This window comes from Strix uralensis, chromosome 8 (genome assembly GCF_047716275.1).
Source record: "Strix uralensis isolate ZFMK-TIS-50842 chromosome 8, bStrUra1, whole genome shotgun sequence".
NCBI lineage: Eukaryota > Metazoa > Chordata > Aves > Strigiformes > Strigidae > Strix > Strix uralensis.
In genome coordinates, this window is record NC_133979.1 from 7,931,796 (window position 1) to 7,951,843 (window position 20,048).

Genomic DNA, 20,048 nt, shown 5'->3' on the forward strand with positions numbered 1-20,048 from the left:
GGAACACACTTTGTTGCACCTTCAGGGATTCATGGAGATTTTTCTGGAGTATACTATCACTGTGACTTCTAGGTCAAGTGGAGCTGGAGTAGTCATTCATGAAAAGAAGTCAATTTAGAGGCAAGTTAACACTGAATAGTTAAAACCAAGGTTTTTCTGAGCTGTTTTATGTTTCAGAGGACATGAAATCCAAAAGATCTGATTGATGGTGGGAGTTGGAGGCACAGATGGGACCTTAGCTCCTTGCACAAAAATGTTGATTTTTCTTCTTTATATTGGTGTGCCAAATAAATCAGCGTGTCATTCAACATGCAGTAGTCTGGTGTGCCAAGATAGGACTATGGGTGCTAAATTTGTATGTTGGAGACTGCAGTACAATAGATAGGTACCTTCCCCCCCCATGCGAGTATTGCTAAAGTAGATTGTATCTGGATGCCTAAAATTATTGGTAGATTGTGTGGCTTTTCCCACCCTTTCTTATGCAGTTAAACCAGCTGCAGTACTGTCAAATGGAAAATAGCATTAACTTTGGATAAAATTTGCTCAACTGTGTATACAGAGACAGTTCCTTAATTATTTAATAATGCGTTTTGTCACATAATATTGGTCTGTCAACAAGACTTCTGTTAAAAATTAGGTCTTATTTATAAAAAGCAGTCTGATAATGCTGTATAGTAAAATAAAATGCAGTATATCAAGTGCTTTTATAGAAATGTGTATTTTTCACTATGTTTTTCATATTTCACTGAAGGTGATGTCTGTAATAGAAGCTTATGGTGGATTTTGTTTTTTGTTTTCACATAGCAATGCACTGATGTTCATATGGTTAGTGACAGTGATGGAGATGACTTTGAAGATGCTACAGAGTTTGGAGTTGATGATGGAGAAATGTTTGGAGTAGCATCATCTGCCTTGAGGAAATCGCCAATGAGTAAGAGTTGACAGTTAATTTAGAATTAACTGGTGATTGTACAGCAGTAGTGAAGGCAGAGACGTATGATGGATCTGCATAATAATAGGAAAGTATCTTTTGATAGGAATGTTAGAATTGCTTGAATGTTGTGTCTGATGGATGTGTCTAATGAAAATACTGCAAACATAATTGGCGACTTCCTCACGGAGGAAGTTTTTTAACTTATGTTTTTAGCTTATAGTTGAAGAATAATAATTAAACTAAGAGAAATTATGATCTCTAACCAAATGTTCCTGTAGATAACTAGATTTCTGCTTCCCTGTTTTGAAAAATCTACAGATTTTAGTTTCAGCATCTTGTGGTGATTAATATTTTTAGTAATTTACATTAAACAAGTTTCTCAGTGATTATTTACCCTTGAATTATGAAAAGATTTGGGCAGGAGCAGTAAGTTACGTCTTATATGAAATTCTATATACTTTTTATTTACTTTAGGCTGGCATCAGTGTTATTAGCTTAGAAGTTTTTTGACAGCAAATATATGTAATAATGTGGAAAACTTTTTAACATAATGTATAGGAAGTTTAAAAAAAAAAGGGAAGAAAAAGATAAGAAAAGTAACTAACAATATAGTGGGTCAAGCCTTTCAAGCTGGTCCTTTCATTTTAATGTATTAAAGTAAGTCCAGAGTGTTAACTCTGAACAAGTGATCTATCACATTACGCTGGACCTGAGGATTTTACTGTTTGGAAAGCCTGAATATATTCATGAGAGCATCTGGAAATTTCATGTCATTCCAAAGGTTCATAGTTGATAGTCTTTCATGAAATTTATATGATCTCTTGGTAACCACTTCAGTAAACTGTCAACATGAAAAATCTATGAAGCCAAGTGAGTTTGCATATTAAAATCTGTTTCCATAAGCTTGCATTTAATTTATATTTTTCATTTTTTTAAGTGCCGGAAAATGCTGAAAATGAAGGAGATGCCTTATTACAATTTACAGCAGAGTTTTCTTCAAGGTAAGCTTAGCTTAGGCTATTAACTGTGCAATTCTTGTTACAAACTAAGTAAAATTTAGTAAATAATGAAAATAAACATAAACTAACTGTACATTTTTTCTTGTGGGATCATAGGATATTTAGGCTAATCTAATTTAAGCTTAACTTTGTTAGAACTGTTTCTGAAATAAAATTATTTCTCAGTCCAAGTTAGAGTGACAGATTCTTGCCTTATTTAATTTGCCACTAATTAATATAATTACATAATTATGCAAGGATCCAGAAGGATGATGAAGACTCTGATTATGTATAGTAATTTAAATATGATATACAGGAAGAGAAAAGCTGAAACTGATTAATATTGAAAAACATATACAGAGTAGCAATAAGAGTTTTTACAATAATAAAGTGATTGGATAAATCTCTACTTTAAAAAAATACAGAAATGTTGCTTTTTTAAACTTTATACCACCAAATCATACATTGTTAAACATGGTTCCTCAAACAGGTAGAATCTGCAAACTAATATACTGCAAAGTAATGCAAAGTTTATGTGTCTTCTGTTTTCACTCCTCTGTGATGAAATGTTCATTTATATGTATGAGATGTGTTAATGCGTAATACAAGAATAGCCTTCAATTAACCTTTAAGAATATAATAAGTTATAATTGAAAAATTATATAGAAGCTAAGGTGTCTATGTATGTAAACAAAGTTTTTACAATAAAATTTGTAAGGTAGTAGTTAGTTACTTTGAGCTTTTGAATGTTGGGAGACAGATGGCTTCTACATATTTTCCTTCTGTCCTTTAAAAATGTAGTACCTCATCTTTCTAAAGGTTTAGCCAATACATTGTATTTACAGAAAATATTAAGGGGTAGAATGTTGAGATTACTTATTTTTGTAATTTCTTATTCATTGGAAATTTTATCTTAAATAGATACGGTGACTGCCATCCTGTTTATTTTATTGGATCATTAGAGGCTGCTTTTCAAGAAGCCTTCTATGGGAAAGCTAGAGATGTAAGTGTGTATTAAAACTACTCTATTTAATATAGGGGAAAATGGAAATCACCGTAAATGTTTCATCTTTATTTTAAAAAAGGTAAACAACATTTTGGAGTTATCTTGGTTTTATTGTTTGTGAAGTTACACTCATCTAGTTGACTGACTAAAATACTTAGCTTGGTTGTTGAAATTACAGTAAATAACTCATGCTTCCTAATCATTCAGGCTGTATTTTTGTTGGAGTCCTTTAGTCATCAGAGCTACTCTTTTTCTTTTTTTATTCCCCCTCCCTCTTCTTCCTGAAGTAATGGTGTCCTAGCACCAGATAATGCTGGCTGCGAGTCTTGTGGTTGACAAGTTCAGTGTTGCATGTTGGTAACTCCTTTGAAGGATGGCTAATGAAATTGTAAATTTAAATTGAAAGGTCTCTGAAATACAGTGCGCTTTTTTTTTTCCTTTGCACAGCCTTCATCTGCCAAGTAAATTCCAGTATTAAGGTTTGGTTATTTAGTTTTTCTGTACATCCAACCAGACATCTCAAGTTTCTGTTATTCTGTGCACAGTTTTAAAATCAGTATTTTAATAAAATTAGAATGGGGATAGTTTATTTAAGTTTTGCTGACTTGATTCACTAAGGAGAAACCCAAACCACTGCATAATTAAGCAGAGATAAAGCTGAAACACAAACAAGAAAATCATGCTGTTTAAATTTACTTTTTGTTGTCTTCATAGATCTTTAATTTTAAAATGAAGAATGTTTTGGCTTCCTGTAGTTACTCATATTGGAAGAACAGCTACGTGATGTTAGGGGCTGTTCTGATAAGCGTGCAGTGTTACAAATCTACCCTGTATAGCTTAAGTTAACATATGCTTAACGTGTTGTGCACACACTCTAGTGAGTATTTTCATGTCTCTGCGCAAATTTCAGAGCATAAATGGATACATAATGATTCAGTGGCGAAGTATTAATTTATAATAAATCATTAAAGTGGACCTTAATGCATGTTAAAAAAATTCCTATTAATTCAACAAGAAAAGTGTTTGAGTTAAGAAGTTCACTTTGTGTCATTTCATCAGAAATGGTTGACAGGGTATCAATATAATAATAGATGAGAGCCCATTAGGAGCTTTCGTAACTATTTTTTTTAACCTATAAATCTGATACTAATGCACTGCGGTTACTTAGTTTTTTAATACTCAAAGTACTTCTTACACTACTTGCATAACACATCTGAAATTCGTGTCGTCTTAAATTTCTAATATTTCGCAGCGTATTAAGACCAGATCCTCATCAGTATAAAGTTACATATTTAGGAAAGTATTATTTTTGTGGCTTTTTTCTTTAATATTTTTTTCTGAAAATTGCCTTAGTTTTGGAAAGCTCTCCCTCCTACCCTGTGGAATGACATTTTTATTATAACATTCTGATTTTTAAACAAAGATATGAGAATGTATAAGTACCATTTATTTTTACTGCTTTTTTCCTGTTACAAGCAAGTTTTTTCAGTACTGCCTCCTGGAATTCACCACTGAGGAAAGGCATATATTATTTTATATTTTTATAATTGCATTTCATAAAATAATTCAATATATATATCAGTATAAGAAAAAAGCTTAGGAGAAATTGCAACCTGTATGTTTTGTCTTCTAATTTATACTATGGAGGGCACTTAATTTTACCAGGGCAACAGATGAGCTTCAGGCACCAGCATTCTTGACTTGAAGTGAGAAATTGAGTTCCAAGAGTAAATAAAAACAAGATTGAAGGTTTAAATCCTCTGCTAGGCTTTTTGAACTTATATACTCATTAAATGTTTATTGGAGTGGTGGGATTACGAAGGATTTGGGTAGCTTCATCAACTGGTATATACTTAATCACTAAGTAAAACACTACATTTGATAGAGTGTTTCTCACGATGCCACACTCAATCCATCTTAATGAAAACCGCTTCAAACTGATTTAATTTGAGAGCACTTGGCAGCTTGAGTGCTCAGAGATCTTAGCCTTTTCTTGACAAATTCTCAATGCTGTCCAGAGCAGAAGGTGCACTCTACAGTTCAGGTCTATTGAGACAGCCATCAGCTATGTTTTTAATCTATATTGTGGATACTTTTTCCCTCAAAAAAACCCCCATTTATATATGAACATGAAGCTTTTCTGCAGAAATATTTTAATTTGGGTTACTTTAAGAAAATTAGCTTCTGTTAGAACATGTGTTTTAAACACAGATTATGGGTTAAAATTATTTTCAAGAAAATAGACGTTGTTCTGTTAAATCTTAATGTCTTTTCATGTTTTGGCAAGGATGGTAATTCATAGTTGTTTAAGAAAATGTTGCTTGAAAAAGATATACCTTATAAAAAAAGTTTAGATATTTGTCTGATACTTTTGTTTAGCTTTTATTATTGTACCTCTTCATTTTGAGTCTTTAGATAGTTAAGATTAACATACATGATGGGTTATCTTTTTTCCTTTAGAGCAAGTGCTACCATGGTAGTGCCAGTTTTAAGCAGGACAGATGGAGTGAGGGCAAATATAGCTCTAGTTTAAAACCTGTATATCTCTCTATATAGCACAAAAATACAATAGCCAAGATATAGAGCTTTGCCTTTAACAACTGGTGTTCTTGGTCCTTGGCAATGAAATCCCCAGTTACCTCCTGCAGCCTGATAGCTCAGGGCATTGTGTGTTCATTTCCAAGAATTACTGTATATGCAACACAAGAAAATATTTTAATTACTAATTTTTTTAATTGGGTCAGGAAGAGACAGGTTTATTGAATTAACAAGTAAGTTCTTTGGTGAAATTCATAGAATCATAGAATGGTTTGGGTTGGAAGGGACCTTAAAGATCACCCAGTCCCAACCCCCCTGCCATGGGCAGGGACACCTTCCACTAGACCAGGTTGCCCAAAGCCCCGTCCAACCTGGCCTTGAACACTGCCAGGGAGGGGGCAGCCACAGCTTCTCTGGGCAACCTGTGCTGAAATTCACAGGTGAATTTCTTCCTTCTATCTAATTTAAATCTACCCTCTTTCAGTTTAAAACTGTCACCCCTCATCCTATCGCTACACGCCCTGATAAAGAGTCCCTCTCCAGGTTTCTTGTAGCCCCTTTAAGTACTGTGAGGCTGCTCTAAGGTCTCCCTGGAGCCTTCTCTTCTCCAGCTGAACACCCCCAACTCTCTCAGCCTCTCCTCACAGGGGAGCTGCTCCAGCCCCTGATCATCTTCGTGGCCTCCTCTGGACCTGCTTGAGCAGGTCTGTGTCCTTCTGATGTTGGTGCCCCACAGCTGGACACAGCACTGCAGGGGGGATCTCATGAGAGTGGAGTAGAGGGGGAGAATCCCCTCCCTCGACCTGCTGGCCACACTTCTCTTGATGCAGCCCAGGACACGGTTGGCTTTCTGGGCTGTGAGCGCACATTGCTGGGTCATAATTAGTTTTCCATCCACTAATACCCTCAAGTCCTTCTCCGCAGGGCTGCTCTCAATCTGCTCATCACCCAGCCTGTATTTGTGCTTGGGATTGCCCTGATCCATGGGCAGGACCTTGCACTTGGCCTTGTTGAACTTCATGAGGTTCGCACAGGCCCACCTCTCCAGCCTGTCCAGGTCCCTCTGGATGCCATCCCTTCCCTCCAGCGTGTCGACCGCACCACACAGCTCGGTGTTGTCGGTGAACTTGCTGAGGGTGCACTCGATCCCACTGTCCATGTCACCAACAAAGATGTTAAACAGCTCTGGCCCAACACCAACCCCTGAGGATGACACTCATCATTTCTCTCCACTTGGACATGGAGCCATTGACCACAACTCTTTGAGTGTGACCATCCAGCCAATTCCTTATCCACCGAGTGGTCCATCCATCAAACACACGTTTCTCTGATTTAGAGACAAGGATGTCGTGCAGGACACTGTCAAATGCTTTGCAGAAGTCCAGGTAGATGATGTCAGTTGCTCTTCCCTTATCCACCAATGCTATAACCCCATTGTAGAAGGCCACCAAATTCATCAGGTGCGATTTGCCCTTAGTGAAGCCATGTTGGCTGTCATCAATCACCACCTCTTCCTCTACTTATTGTGCAAATTGGAAAGAAGCATTTCTCTGTTATAATACTTCATGAAGAACAATCTTACTCTTGCTCAAGTACCTACGCTATCTTAGAAATACCTAAACCAGATGCCATGGAAGCAATCTTATAATGGACAGTTTTGAACAAGATGTTTGGGGAAGGTTTCTTTGTGACTGAAAGCAGTTTGTGGATTCCCTGCGTTCTGAATCTGTGAATTACCTGTGTTATTCATACAAGATCTTAATCGCTATATTGAATGTCACCAAGTTCTTTACTTGAATAATACGAAACTATTTTATTTTACTGGAACTTGTTTGCCTTTTTCATTTTTATAGGTGGTTGCTACTCTTTTATTATGAGAAAACATAGACGTCTGCTTTACCTTTTCAGGAGCTCTTATCTTTATATACCTCTGTTGGGTCACCTCCTGCTCCTCTCTCAACCTTTTTGTCCACTGCCTTTTAATAAATATGTGAAACATCTCTCTTAGCACAGATTGGTATTGTCACCTCAATATATATTCCTGCATACTGAAAATGAACCATGTTTTTCTTCTCCTTGAATTGTGTCTTTTAGGTTCAATTTAGTGGCAGACCATCCCTCTCACATGGGTACTTCATCTTCTGAATACCTAGAAGAAAGTGTTCTTTTTCCATGATTTGGCATGTTCAAATAAAAGCTTCCTCCCCCAGTGGTAGCAGAATATTCCTTCATACAGGGCCTTCTGCAGTATCATTTTTATCTGTGTAACTCAGAAAACTGTCCCTCGTTATTATTTCAGCTAATTAAGTTCATGCTGAACTTAATGCAGAAAAAAGATTCACAATTATTCTGATTTCTGTTACAGCACATTACAGAAGCAGCATTGAGTGATCTCCAGTCTTCTTGTTTCAGAGGAGAAATTTGAAATCTGTCTTTTATATGCCACCTTGTGTAGAGAGAGGTGCTGAATTCCAATTGCAGGACAGCTTTTTGTTTTAGTCTTTGTCATGTTTTTTTCTCCCATTTATTCCCTAAATACTGTGGAGTGATGTCAAGGAGCACAGCTTCACCATCACCTTTTACTTTGACTCCAGGCATGTTTCAAATCAAGTCAGATTTGATACTCCTACATTTTATAAGGGGTTTGATCATATTGTGTATCCTAGGTGTACTTTGAAAATGCATCTGCAGTTGAGCTGTCTGAGGGTCCTAGATGGAGAAATTACTACTTTATGGATTCCAGTTAAACATAAATAACCTGAACACTGATCTACATGGTCTGATTGAAACTGTAGGGGACAGGTATAGAAGTATAACTATAGGTTTTCGGGAATAGTAAAGCAGCCACACTATAGTAGATGTCAGTACATAAATTCCAGTGAAGTCCCATGTTAGTCACCTACGTTTTCTTTCCAGTCTTGCCTGATGTGTGTGTTAGCAGTTCTGTCCTTTCGTTCTTAAATTCTGTACTTGTGGATAATTATTGTTTAGAGATGTTTGCTGCAACGTACCAGCTTAGTAGTCTCACTGTGTGCCTACACACCCTTTATTCTTCATATCTGAAGAGTAGCTTCATCTTTCATATCTGAAAGGTTAGTCCTGGGTATGGGTCTCTCTTCAGCATCCTCTGTACTTTTTATTAAATAATGGAAGTTTTTTTAAATTGTCTGCCATACTCTACATTTCCTCCATTTTCAAAGCCCATGATTTATAGATTGTATTTGAGTTTGGTTTTAATTACTATATATTCTTTGCATTATGTAAGGTATCACTACAAGTTCAATTGATTGAAATAGAGATACAACAGTATAATAGGATCAAATAGTTGGAAGGTGAAAGTAGAGTAAATCAAGCTTGAAATAAAACACACCTTTACTTGGGAGAGTGGTTAGCCGTTTGAACAGCTTACAGTGGTTTGTATGGATTCTCTGTCACTGACGGATTTCTGAGACTAGGTGTTTTACTGAAAGATAGAATTACTGAAAGATTAAATTAGGAATTAGTTTAGGGATGTCTTATGCCATGTATAATGCAAAAGACCAGATCAGAAGATTATGGGGATCATCTCACTCCCACGTTAGGAACTTGCGGGGTACAGTTTAGTTCAGATCCTCTTCTACAAGGCTAGAGGCGGGTTAGTGCCCCTTGTCTCTCTGTCTTTGGTGTCTGTCTCTTTTCCTTTGACTGGTGCAGGGAAATTTAATAATGCTTATCTTCAACAGGTTTTGTTCTGTTATGTGTAATACACGGACAAGGCTTCCTATGTATCTCCATCTGCCCTATTCCTGCTTTGATCCTTTTCCAAAGTGGAGTAAATTCAAAGGTGTTTTGCCTTGGTGATGGAAAAGGTTTGCATTCTGCTTAGGGAAAAAAAGATTGTGCATGATAGATAGCTGTGTCCAAGAAGGCTGATCATATGATTGCAAGATCACCTTAGACATGTGGATCACATTGTGCACTTCAAAGGCTTAAAGATGTGTAAATGTGTCCCATTGTTCATTTGAATTAGCTCTCACTACAAAAAACCTAGAGGAAAAATTAAGATCTCGATTCATTAGCCTACCAGCTTGAAAGAACGTTCATGCTTCTACTAGATGTTAGATCATGAATATTTTTGTCTCAGTCATTACTTGAATTTGTAAACCTGAGATTCAAAAATAACTATTCAGGTCTGTGGTTTGCTGACCCTTCTGACTGTATTGCTATTCTCATTCAAGTTCATATTCTTCTGAGGCATCGAAGTTATTCACATTATGACTGGCTGAGAGAACTGGCTGAGAAGCTTGGATATCCCTTTACCCAATGATTATCAATTTAGTCTCTCAACCTCATGAAGATCTGTGTTTGTTTCTGCCTCAGTGACAGCTTCTTCATTTCTTCTAATTCTGTACAAGTGCATTAACTTTTCTGAAGTTCAAAATGCAGAAATGTCCAAGTGGATGGCATAGCTGTTTTGGTATGTAGGACAGGTCTTCAATGTGTTTGTCTTGTGTGGGAGTGTACGTGCACGTTAGATCTCTTGGTCAGGTGCATCAGTTCATGTGGCAGGAGGCTGCTATACTTTGGATGATGTGGCAGAGAGGTTTCACGATGGAAGGCTACAGCTGGGAGGACTGTGCCTCTCGGGGGCTGCCCTGCTGCACTGCAGTGTCCATCTACAGCCCGCGTTTCCTTCCGGGGTGCCGTGTGCCAGGCGTGTTCCATCAGCAGATCAGGTCAGGCAGGAGAGGGTTGCAGCGCTTCACTGCAAATCCATAGTGGTGTGTGTGAGGCAAGGGAGCAGAGGCACAGCTAACTGAGTCTCAAGCAGTTTCAATGCAACAGAGGTTGCAGAAAAAAATGCTCAAGGTCTGGATTTTTTAAGGTAGTTAGCCAAGATGCTGAAAACAGTTAGCACCTCTTTCTCATAGCCTGTTTTCCTCTGAAATAAAATGAAACCTGGAGCTTAGAGTTCAAGCTTTTAGGACCATAAGTGTTATTGACATTGGTGAGACTTGCACTCCTTAGTATGTTTGTAAATCCAGGTACCTTCTGAAAATTCCAGTGTATGACTGCCTGGTCTTCAACATCCACATACCCTGAAAAATACATCTTTTGATGGCTTAAGTTCCTGAAGTCCTAAGCCCTTTGGAAGTCCATCAGCTATTCAGTACTTAGAATCTTTTCAGTATCCCATACCTTCATAACGACTAGTAAAACTTCTTTGTCATTGGATTTTTTTCTTGGTTAAAATTTTATGCTCTGTATATAACCCAAGTGATCATATTTTTGAGAACTCCGACACAGAACAAACTCGCACTCCATTAGTAGGCTTCTTTTATGGAAGTCAAGACTGTTCAGCAGTTTAGTAAGTCTATTTTATTAGTGCTGACTAAAAAATTCCCTGTATTAGTCATCACAGAATCCTAGAATTTACTCTGTTTTTTCAAAGGCTTGAAATAAACCCAACAAAAACCTGCTTAGAAATATATATACTACCATGGGCTAGTAAAATAAAAACAAAACAACAAAAAACACACAGCAGCAGCAACAACAACAAACTCCAACAAACTGTGAGCCTTTTGCAATAATGCATTTTTCCAGGGAGAAAATATCTCTGACTCCCACTAAGATTTTTCAAAATGATGTTTCAATACTTCAGTTCCTCCTGCTGCCTCTTCATTTGACCTAGCAGTATGCTTATGCCTGACCTTAACATTTTGGATGAATTATCAGACACAAGTACAGTCTTTTATATGTGATGGATTTTAGTCTTTGCATGGTGAGACTTCTTTCTGCAACAAAAATTACATTCACTTGTAAAGTAGCTTAGTGTAAACATCTATTGTGTATGTGCCTGTTCTGTTTACTAAAATTTGTCCCTAAATCTTTAAGCCTAAAACTGTACATATTTTGAAACATTCTGTTGTATGGAAACTCATATTTAACAGTTTCATGGGGTTGTTTCTTTGGAAGTAAAAGTGTTTCTCAAGAGCCTTTTTTTTCTATCTGCTCCCAGTGAAAAGAGGAGAGCAAAGCCATCCGCTTACCACAAAGCAGTGCCACCACAAAGGAAAGATTAAGGGTTTAGAGAGAGGTCAATGTGGGTTTTTCTCTAACTAAACACTTTCCTAAAGTTTCCTTGTGGAAAAAATAATGAAGTCATCTCAGAGTTTTTAAAGAATTTTTATTTCTTTTTCACCGTCTGCATTCGCTTGTCTTCTCAGCATGGATGTTTAATCTTTCTAGGCTTTGTGAATTGGTCCAAATGAATAAGTGGTGAGCTGTCTCTCTAGGAGCTAGAGGCTTATTCTAAGGCCCTAATCACTGAGTAAACACATCTTTGCCCTCCCTCTCTTACAACTGCTATATAATAGTCGAGATTCTAGCACAGTAACCTGGATATTGCAGGGATCGACGCTTTGAAATGCAGAATGGCTGATCCTCAAAAACAGACAGTGCCTGATCTTCCCCTGCCTCTTTCTTCTTTTTAAATTAAATATCACCACAGAAATGCTGTTTTATTGCTTGATATTGTGCATCAATGCCCTGGATTTTCAAGTTTAGTTTCAGTCAACATTGTTGGCTGCACTTATATGGATCTCTGCATGTTGGGCTTATTAATGGTCCTTCCTGGCACATGTGTACGTGGTTCTGAAGAACATTTAAATTAAATTAGACAAACATTAATGCACATTACTAATCCCTTTCCCAAAGTCTAATGTTCAAAAGTATTCTTCTTTTTATAAACAGTCATTAAGTTTTATCCAAAGCCAGTATATGAGGTGATAGCTGTACAGGTTTTTTACAAAGACAGCTTGTCTCACAATTGCATCCCATGTCTTGCTATATCAATGCACATCAATACCTAACGTTCAGTGTTACTTCTGATGAAGAGATTTGAAATGTCTTTAAATAAAAGTCTGAAAATAGCATTTACCATATTGTCTCAAGAGTTATGTTTAAGTAGGATTTTAAAATAAAGTAAATGATATATATGTGTATGGGGGAAAGGAAAGTTGTAATTTTCTGAATGGTATTTATAATTCATTGAATACCAGATAGAGGATCGTGGTCCTTAACGAGCTCATAGTTTCCCTGTATTTTTCTCAGTCTGCTTTCTGTATTTATGTACACATAGACTCACTTTCCAAAAGGTGGTCTGAGATTGTCATGGGGACACAACACAGCTCTATGCTGCTGTCAGTGAAGCTCAAATATTACTGGATAGGGTTTCAGAAGAACACGGCATTGGATATTTTGTTTCAAGAGGCCACAAACACCATCCTCAACATCTAGCCTTCACTAACATGGTAACTATGATGAGATATATCAGCACTCACAAACTCAATGTGGGTTTTGATCCATGTCTCCCATACCCCTTCTGTGGTGTCTCACACGTTCGCAGTGCTGGGGCGGCTACTTTACTCCTCAGCTCTACTAAAGATGTAGCCAGCTGGGCTGACATGTGGCCTTTTTGACCAGCTACACATCAACTTACGAAGTAGGTGAGAGTCTGATGTGTTGTGGGCCTCCCCACATCATACGGCTGGATGGAGAGCTGCCAAAACATCCAGCATGTAGCGTCACAAGCTTTGGGACTGTAGGCAGCTGTATTGTTACTTACTCATTTTCCTCTTTATTTGGCTACAGATGGGTTAATAACAATATGCTGTCATTTTTTCTGGTTGTTCATAATTGTTTTATATCATAGGTATTGTTGTATCAAGAGGTGTGTTCCTTGCTCGGGGAATTGTTCCAAATGTTATTTTTATTGGGCAGCAAGCCAAAAAAGTTCACTCATTTCTTAAGCTAAGTCTGTTAATAAGGTTTTTGGTTTTCATTCAAATGTTGTTATTTTCATGTTCTAAGCATGTGTAATCATGTATAAAATATTAGGAAACATTGAGAAGACTTACAGATTTGGAGGGATAGACCATTTGACTTGAAATCTACTGGGTTTTTTTCCCCTGTGTGTGCATGTTGAGATACTCAGCACTCTCAATAAACACCATAGGGTGTACTAACACAGAAATCTGCAGCAGTAATTTTAAATTACTAAATAGCCTGAGCAAGTTTTCACAGATTTTTTTCTCATGTCTTTTCAGAGAAAGCTTCTTGCTATCTACCTCCACCATGATGAAAGTGTACTAACCAACGTCTTCTGCTCACAAATGCTTTGTGCTGAATCTATTGTTTCCTATCTGAGTCAGAATTTCATAACCTGGGCATGGGACATGACAAAAGAAGCAAACAGAGCAAGGTAAGACTCTTTGGACTGTGAGTAGGGCAGCTTTTCTGTCAAGGAAGACCCTTATCTCTGTGTATCAAATCTTTTCTTGCTCGATCTTTATTTCAACTAACAACTTCATGTTCGTTCTTAGCTGATCAATGAAGCTGTGCTGGCTGACATTCACTGAGAATTGGACCGTCCTTGTTTTCATTACAAAGTGACTTCTTATTCCTGTGAAGGAAAAAGTAGATGAAGAAATTACTTCCTCTCTTTTTTTCTGAGTTTATTTTGCAAACATAGTTCTAGGAACGTGTCTTCACAGTTTTGCATTGCAGTGCCATAATTAATTGTATGTATGTACATGTAACTGTATTAGAACTGTCTGGGATAATAACTACTTTTAGTGAAAATCTTACCAAAAAATAACATTCATGTGATTAATATTAAAAACAGATTGTGCAAAAAATTAAAAGCTTGCAATTCATATGAACCTTTTTGAACTACATTTTTCTTACAGAACGTTTCTTTGGTAATGTTCAGATATTTTGATAAGTTTTAATATTAAAAGCTATCCTATGTCTTAGAGGGGCTATCATCTTGCTGATGAGTAAAGAAATTAAAGAACTGTAGATTCCACTTCCTTCTACATCTTCTGTGTGTCACCAACAAATTTTCTTACCTTTGTATCAAGACCCCTCTCTTCTTTAGTTATTTATCAGTTGATCATAATCTATTGAAAATAATGTTTCTGTGTTTATACTTATTTTATTTAGAAATCAGACTTGTTTGGTTTTCTAACATGGGCCTTATTTCATCACCTTTATTTACACGGAAGATGACGTCTTGCCAGGATAATGGCTTGTGTATATTACTCTAAGAGTGTTATTCTAACATTTAACAAAAGATGCAACAGTCATTTGGGCTGGATAAGGTTGCCACTTTTTCACACAATTAGATTGATTATTGAACAATTAAAAGTACATGTTTATGTTTCTTTCTTTTGTGACTTGCTAGAAGAGAGCATTCAAGTGTTTCTTTTCTTAAATATGTAAATTATAGTTAATATTTCTTTACTGAAAGTGGACATGGAGAACAGCAATCTCTTTCTCTAATACACTTTTTAAATAACACTTGTGTTTCACAGGAATTCCTCACTTGACCTCCTGCATTTTGTCATTGGACGAATCAGCAGCTATGTTTCTAGTTTAAGCTATTCTAGAGAAGAGTCAAAGATTATGGAAAAAAGCAGTTGCAAAACCAGATAAAAAGTTTTTTAAAAAAGAAAAGAGAGCGAGAGCAAAAAGAAACATCTAGGTTCTTTTATGGGACCAAATACATAGACTGGAAAGTTGCTTAAGTCTTTTGGTATTGCCATTCATGGGCAGTAAGGAACCTCCTCCTTTTCTTTTATCCCACAAGTTGGTGTAGAAGGAAACACTATTTCTAAACCATCTGTAGTGGCTAAGTTCAGTTGACTACCTGCTGTTCTATTGTTTGCTTTTCTATTTAATTCTCTAGTTTCTTTTATTTTACAATGACAAAAAATTGCAGTGTAGTTTCTTTTGAAAAACTGTGTTTGAGGGGTTTTTTATGACTGACGATCAACAGCCATGTAATTGCTTTGTTGTGTTTTACTAAAGAAATCTATTAAGTAGCACAACTTTGATACACTAGTAATAAGAGTTTGCAGGTTACAGAGACACCTGTGGTGACCAAAGCGACAGAAGCTGCTTATTAGAAAGAGCCTGTACAGCTGTGTCCTATTAACTCCTTATGACACTTCTTAAAACACAAAATAAAGGGCTTGTTTAAGGCTTTATAGCTATTCTCAATGAACCTAGTCACCGATTGTGCAGTACGATAGGGTTTTTAAGCCTTCATTTTTTGCTTTCTATTAACAACAACAAAGAAACTGTCATATTAACAGTGAGGTCAAAAAATAGTGAGGGGTAAACAAGGCACGCTGGCTTGAATTAGAATAATTTCTCGGTTGTGTTTAGTGTCACATCCTGCTCCTTAGACTGTGATTTCTTCAGAGGGGGCATGATGCTTCCTTCTCCCTTTGGAAAGTGCCAGTGCACTGTGGGCATTCCCATAAATAAATACTCAGTACCTCTGTTTAATTACTACCCTTCGTTATGTGACACAATGACAGTGGTCTTGGAGCCTGTTCTGTTCTGTATCCCTGTGAATACTGTAGCACGTAGCTTTTTATTTGAATGGTGAGAAGACAACGGCAACAACAAAAGGAACTGCTTTTTGCGTGCTGATGTAGCCCAAGAGCAACTTATTTGTGCCGTCACAATTGCATTAGTGGAAAAGTCGGGGTGAGAAGGCAGAGGAATCAGTCCCACTTTATTTACGGCAATCAATAGGGACACCTCAATGTCAGTAGTAGAAGACAGGTTTTTAGTACTGTAGCATAGTATGAATAAATTCAAACTGATATAAATACTTTCCTTGTACAAGCCAAAAAATCTTGAATATTATGATTTTTTTCTTGCTCTTTACTGTCTGTCCTCTTTCTGGCATCTATGGATGTCATTCTGTTCCAAAAGCAGTCTTAGTAGTAGTTTCCATTTTTCTCATTAATGAACCATCCTGAACACCGTAGAACAAAACCAGCTCCAAAATCTTGTCATTTTTCCTGATTTTTAATATATTCTCGTCTGACACTGATGTAGGGATGGGATGCGCTTTGAATCCTTCATTACTGTACACTAGCACTCTTCAGCTGGAATCTCGCAGTCTTGTTCTTCAACACCCATTGCAACAGAGTGAAGAGTTCTGTAGGTAGGACTAGAAGTAAAATGCTGTGTGCAAGTGCCAGGGTAACTGTCAGCAGTAGTGCAAGAACATAAGCATTATGACTTTGGGAGTCAGACTTTTAAAAATTTTGAACTACAGCCACCCGGGACTGTTACTTTGTCAAACTGAAGGAGAACTCTAGTTAATACAGTTAAGAGGATGGATTGTTTTGGCTTCCACTGCTTTTAATTGCCTCTGATATAAGGTTAGCAGGAAAGGGAGCAATTACTTTGGGTAAGTGCTGCAAATTATGAATCTTTTCATTACTAGAATAAAAAAATCATAATAAAAGGCACAAAATAATAGAATAAAATAATTAGCTTCCATTTAGGAAAATAATGTGGTGTTTCTATAATACTGTAAGGGATCTATGTGAAAGCTTTATCACCTATAGTTTAGACTTTAGTGAGCAGCTGTTTGGAATATTCTTGTAATTTGTTGTGCATGGTTAAAGGAGGGCAAAAGCCACAAAGATACAGGTATATCTTTTAATTTTTTGTTATATTCCACTCAATTTAGGGTGAATCATGAGCTTAAAAATCACCATTTCCTTTCCATTGCTTGCTATGGAGATCTACCATGCCACTTCAAACAGCAGAAATAAGTTCATGGGAGGTGTCAGGGCAGTAGCAGTGGTATTTGACAGCAGTGGTGTTGACAATTCTGGCCCTACCTTCTGGTCCAAGCACGTGGCTGCAGCAGCTCACCAGCTGCATCTGGCCATCGCATGGGCTAAACAATTCCTCAGGTTTCCAAAGAGGTTATGGGATAGATAAGCAGAAGAACCAGACATGAGCAGCTATAGTTCTGGCACGTTCTGACTTCAAAGAGTTGAATAAATACCATTATTCTAATATAATTATGTGCATGTTTATGGGAGGTGTATATATATGTATGCAAGCACATGCCTAACTGTTTTTGTTAATTCATTAATATACACTAATGTAATACATTTATATCCAGGACTGATATATAGTGAATATCTATACATACATATATACCTACACATGTACACATACCCTTATGTTTGTACACACAGCATTTACAAACATAGATTATGCATAATATTAACAGATTTCCAATGTACTAGTGTTTGCCATGCAAAGCCATGCCAAAACCATCAAACAGTGACTCGAATGTCTGTAGCAGCTTTTTGGCTTTTGACATCATTGCCCTTGGGCGCTGTATTTCAAGGTGTTCCCAACTTTTCTCAGCTCTGATGACAGGTACTTGTTAGTTTTAATGTTCAAATGATAGTTTTTCACTTTGCTTAAGCTTAGGAAAGAGTTAATGGACTAAGGCGCTTCTCAGCAGCAGGTTGTCTTCACCTGCAATTTCCGTCATCAAGTAATTAGCCATATTCACAGTTGCTGACCCTTAATACTAACCTACTGAATGATGCATGCCTGGATGAAGACCAGTTGACCATATTACTCCAGCTCCCCAATCCTATTTGATCCTTCAGCAAATATATTGCAGGTGTGGGGTCTGTGAGAGCTGGACTTGGTGAGTTAATTTCTCACTGCCTCTTCAGGAGTGACCGTAGATTTTGTGCATGTTGCTTGCAAAACTGTTGGATGTGTTCTTTAGGCACTAAATCCTTAACAGGTTTCACAGAACAGTGTGAAAACCTTCTCTATTGTATTTTGCAATATTTTATTTAATTTACTTTAATAGCAATACAGTGCCACTCAATAAAAACAGGTCAAAAGTCTAATTAATGTTTTAAAAATAAAGGTTCTCAAACACTAGGCGAGTTCGTCATTTTATGTATGGTTTGTTTTGAGGAGGAAGAGGAAAGAAGGTGAGGAGGGAACCCTTCTGTTTCATGATTACATCCCACCCGCTCATTTTCTCCTTTTCTCCTTTGCTTTTGATTTTAGTGGCGGTCTTAACAGAATGTCAAGATCAATTTGCAGCATGGTTTAACTCAAGGTTTGCATTCTGCCAGCAGCGATTGTCCTAACGAACAATGCTGTGTGTTCTTGTAACTTCAGAAGCTTTTAGAAGGCTCATGGCAAGGGCAGCATCTAATGACTTTATTAGTGTAGGGTTTCAAAATGGGCTCAGTAATTGTTCACATCTCTTTGTCATCTAGTCATAATTACTGCATAGTATTGTTTGGGGTTGCACTTGTGAATAGTTTCCTAATAGCACTGAAACAAAGAAAAAAGGAAGAGGATAAAAGGTGTTTGTCTCTTTAGATGGAGAACAAAACAGCCTGTATATAGATGATGCTTAAACTGTTTATTATACACCCACCAGAAAAGGTAAACTCTCCCTGCTTAAATATTGATGTGCTTCAAGGTAATTTCATGTTAGTAGTCTAAAAATGTCCAAATTTGGAAAACTGAAAACCAGCAGAGAATGCATTTTAATCTGATCGTGATTAGTAAAATATGGATGTCTCCATAATATTAAACTATAAATAGAAAACAGTCTCTCTGTTGATGTGATTAAGATTTTCATTTTATATGCCTATAGCAATGCTTTAAGGTCATCTGAAAAAAAAAAAATTAAAACCACAGGAATTAACTGATAAATTTGTAAGCATATATTTTAAGTCCCCACTATAAAAGAAAATCCTAAAGCAAGTTCTATCCCTCTTGTACTCAAACTACAGCCTAGTTTATTAAGCTTGTTGAGCAGAAAAGGTGAATGAATAAAACTGTAGTGTACTGTGCAAAAAAGGTGAAGGCAGAAGAACAGGCAGTCAAGACAGTCTTGTTGGCCTGTTTTGAGGAAGGAGAAAGAAGTCATTCACAGGTCCATCTGACACTACAGGAGTCCACAACTGCACCAGTGAAGTCTAATGCCAGGTGGAATTGAAGCTGTAGAGAAATTTAGCTGTATCCATGCATCTAAATCAACAGTCAGAAGAAATCATTGTTCTGGCAGAGTCAGAATTGTTTGTACCGAAATGCAGCTGAAAGGCTGAATGAATCTCCTTGGTACTGCAGGGTGCCGGATTGGGACAAAGGATCCTTGCAGATGTGCAGATGCCCATCCTCTTCCTTTAGGTTAGGATGACTCTGCTTTGACCTCTCGCCTCTTCTTTTTGTTACTGTTCTGACTGTCTGTGAGTCTTGGGGAGCTGCAGATAACAGCGTTCAGTCCGTGCCTGGCCCAGAGGTTCAACTGCACCTGCCTCATTCCTGACTGATGGTTGTCCGATCTAATCTTTGGTGTGAGGGAGGTTTCTCAGCGTTTCTCCATAACTAGTTCCAGTACTTGACTTTCACTCCCTTTACGCAGTTCACGCTAATATTTAACTGAAGTTTCTCTTGCAGCCATCAATGGCAATTATATCTTGGTTCACTCAGTAGGCAGTTCTTTGGACTTAAATGGCGCTATTACGTTTTCCTGCAATTTTCTTAAACTGAGCAACTGTGATTCCTTCAGCCTTTCCTTGTAGCTTGTCCTTTCATAGACATTTGTTATTGCAACCTTCATATGGTCCTTCTGTAATTGGTCCACATCTTTACTGGTGCACTGTGCCTAAAACTGCCTTCTCAGTGCTAAATACAGAAAGAGGATCATTTCATGTTGTAC

General features: G+C 37.2%; 1 protein-coding gene across 2 annotated transcripts in view; it reads left to right on the forward strand.

Moving 5' to 3' along the window:
* Positions 1-20,048, forward strand: part of FAF1 (Fas associated factor 1) — a 172,055-nt gene that overhangs the window by 111,744 nt on the left and 40,263 nt on the right. For both annotated transcript variants that reach the window (XM_074876081.1, XM_074876082.1), the window contains exons 10-13: positions 805-931; positions 1,872-1,935; positions 2,854-2,935; positions 13,564-13,718. In XM_074876081.1, coding sequence (XP_074732182.1) covers positions 805-931; positions 1,872-1,935; positions 2,854-2,935; positions 13,564-13,718 — 428 coding nt within the window. The remainder of the gene's footprint in view (positions 1-804; positions 932-1,871; positions 1,936-2,853; positions 2,936-13,563; positions 13,719-20,048) is intronic.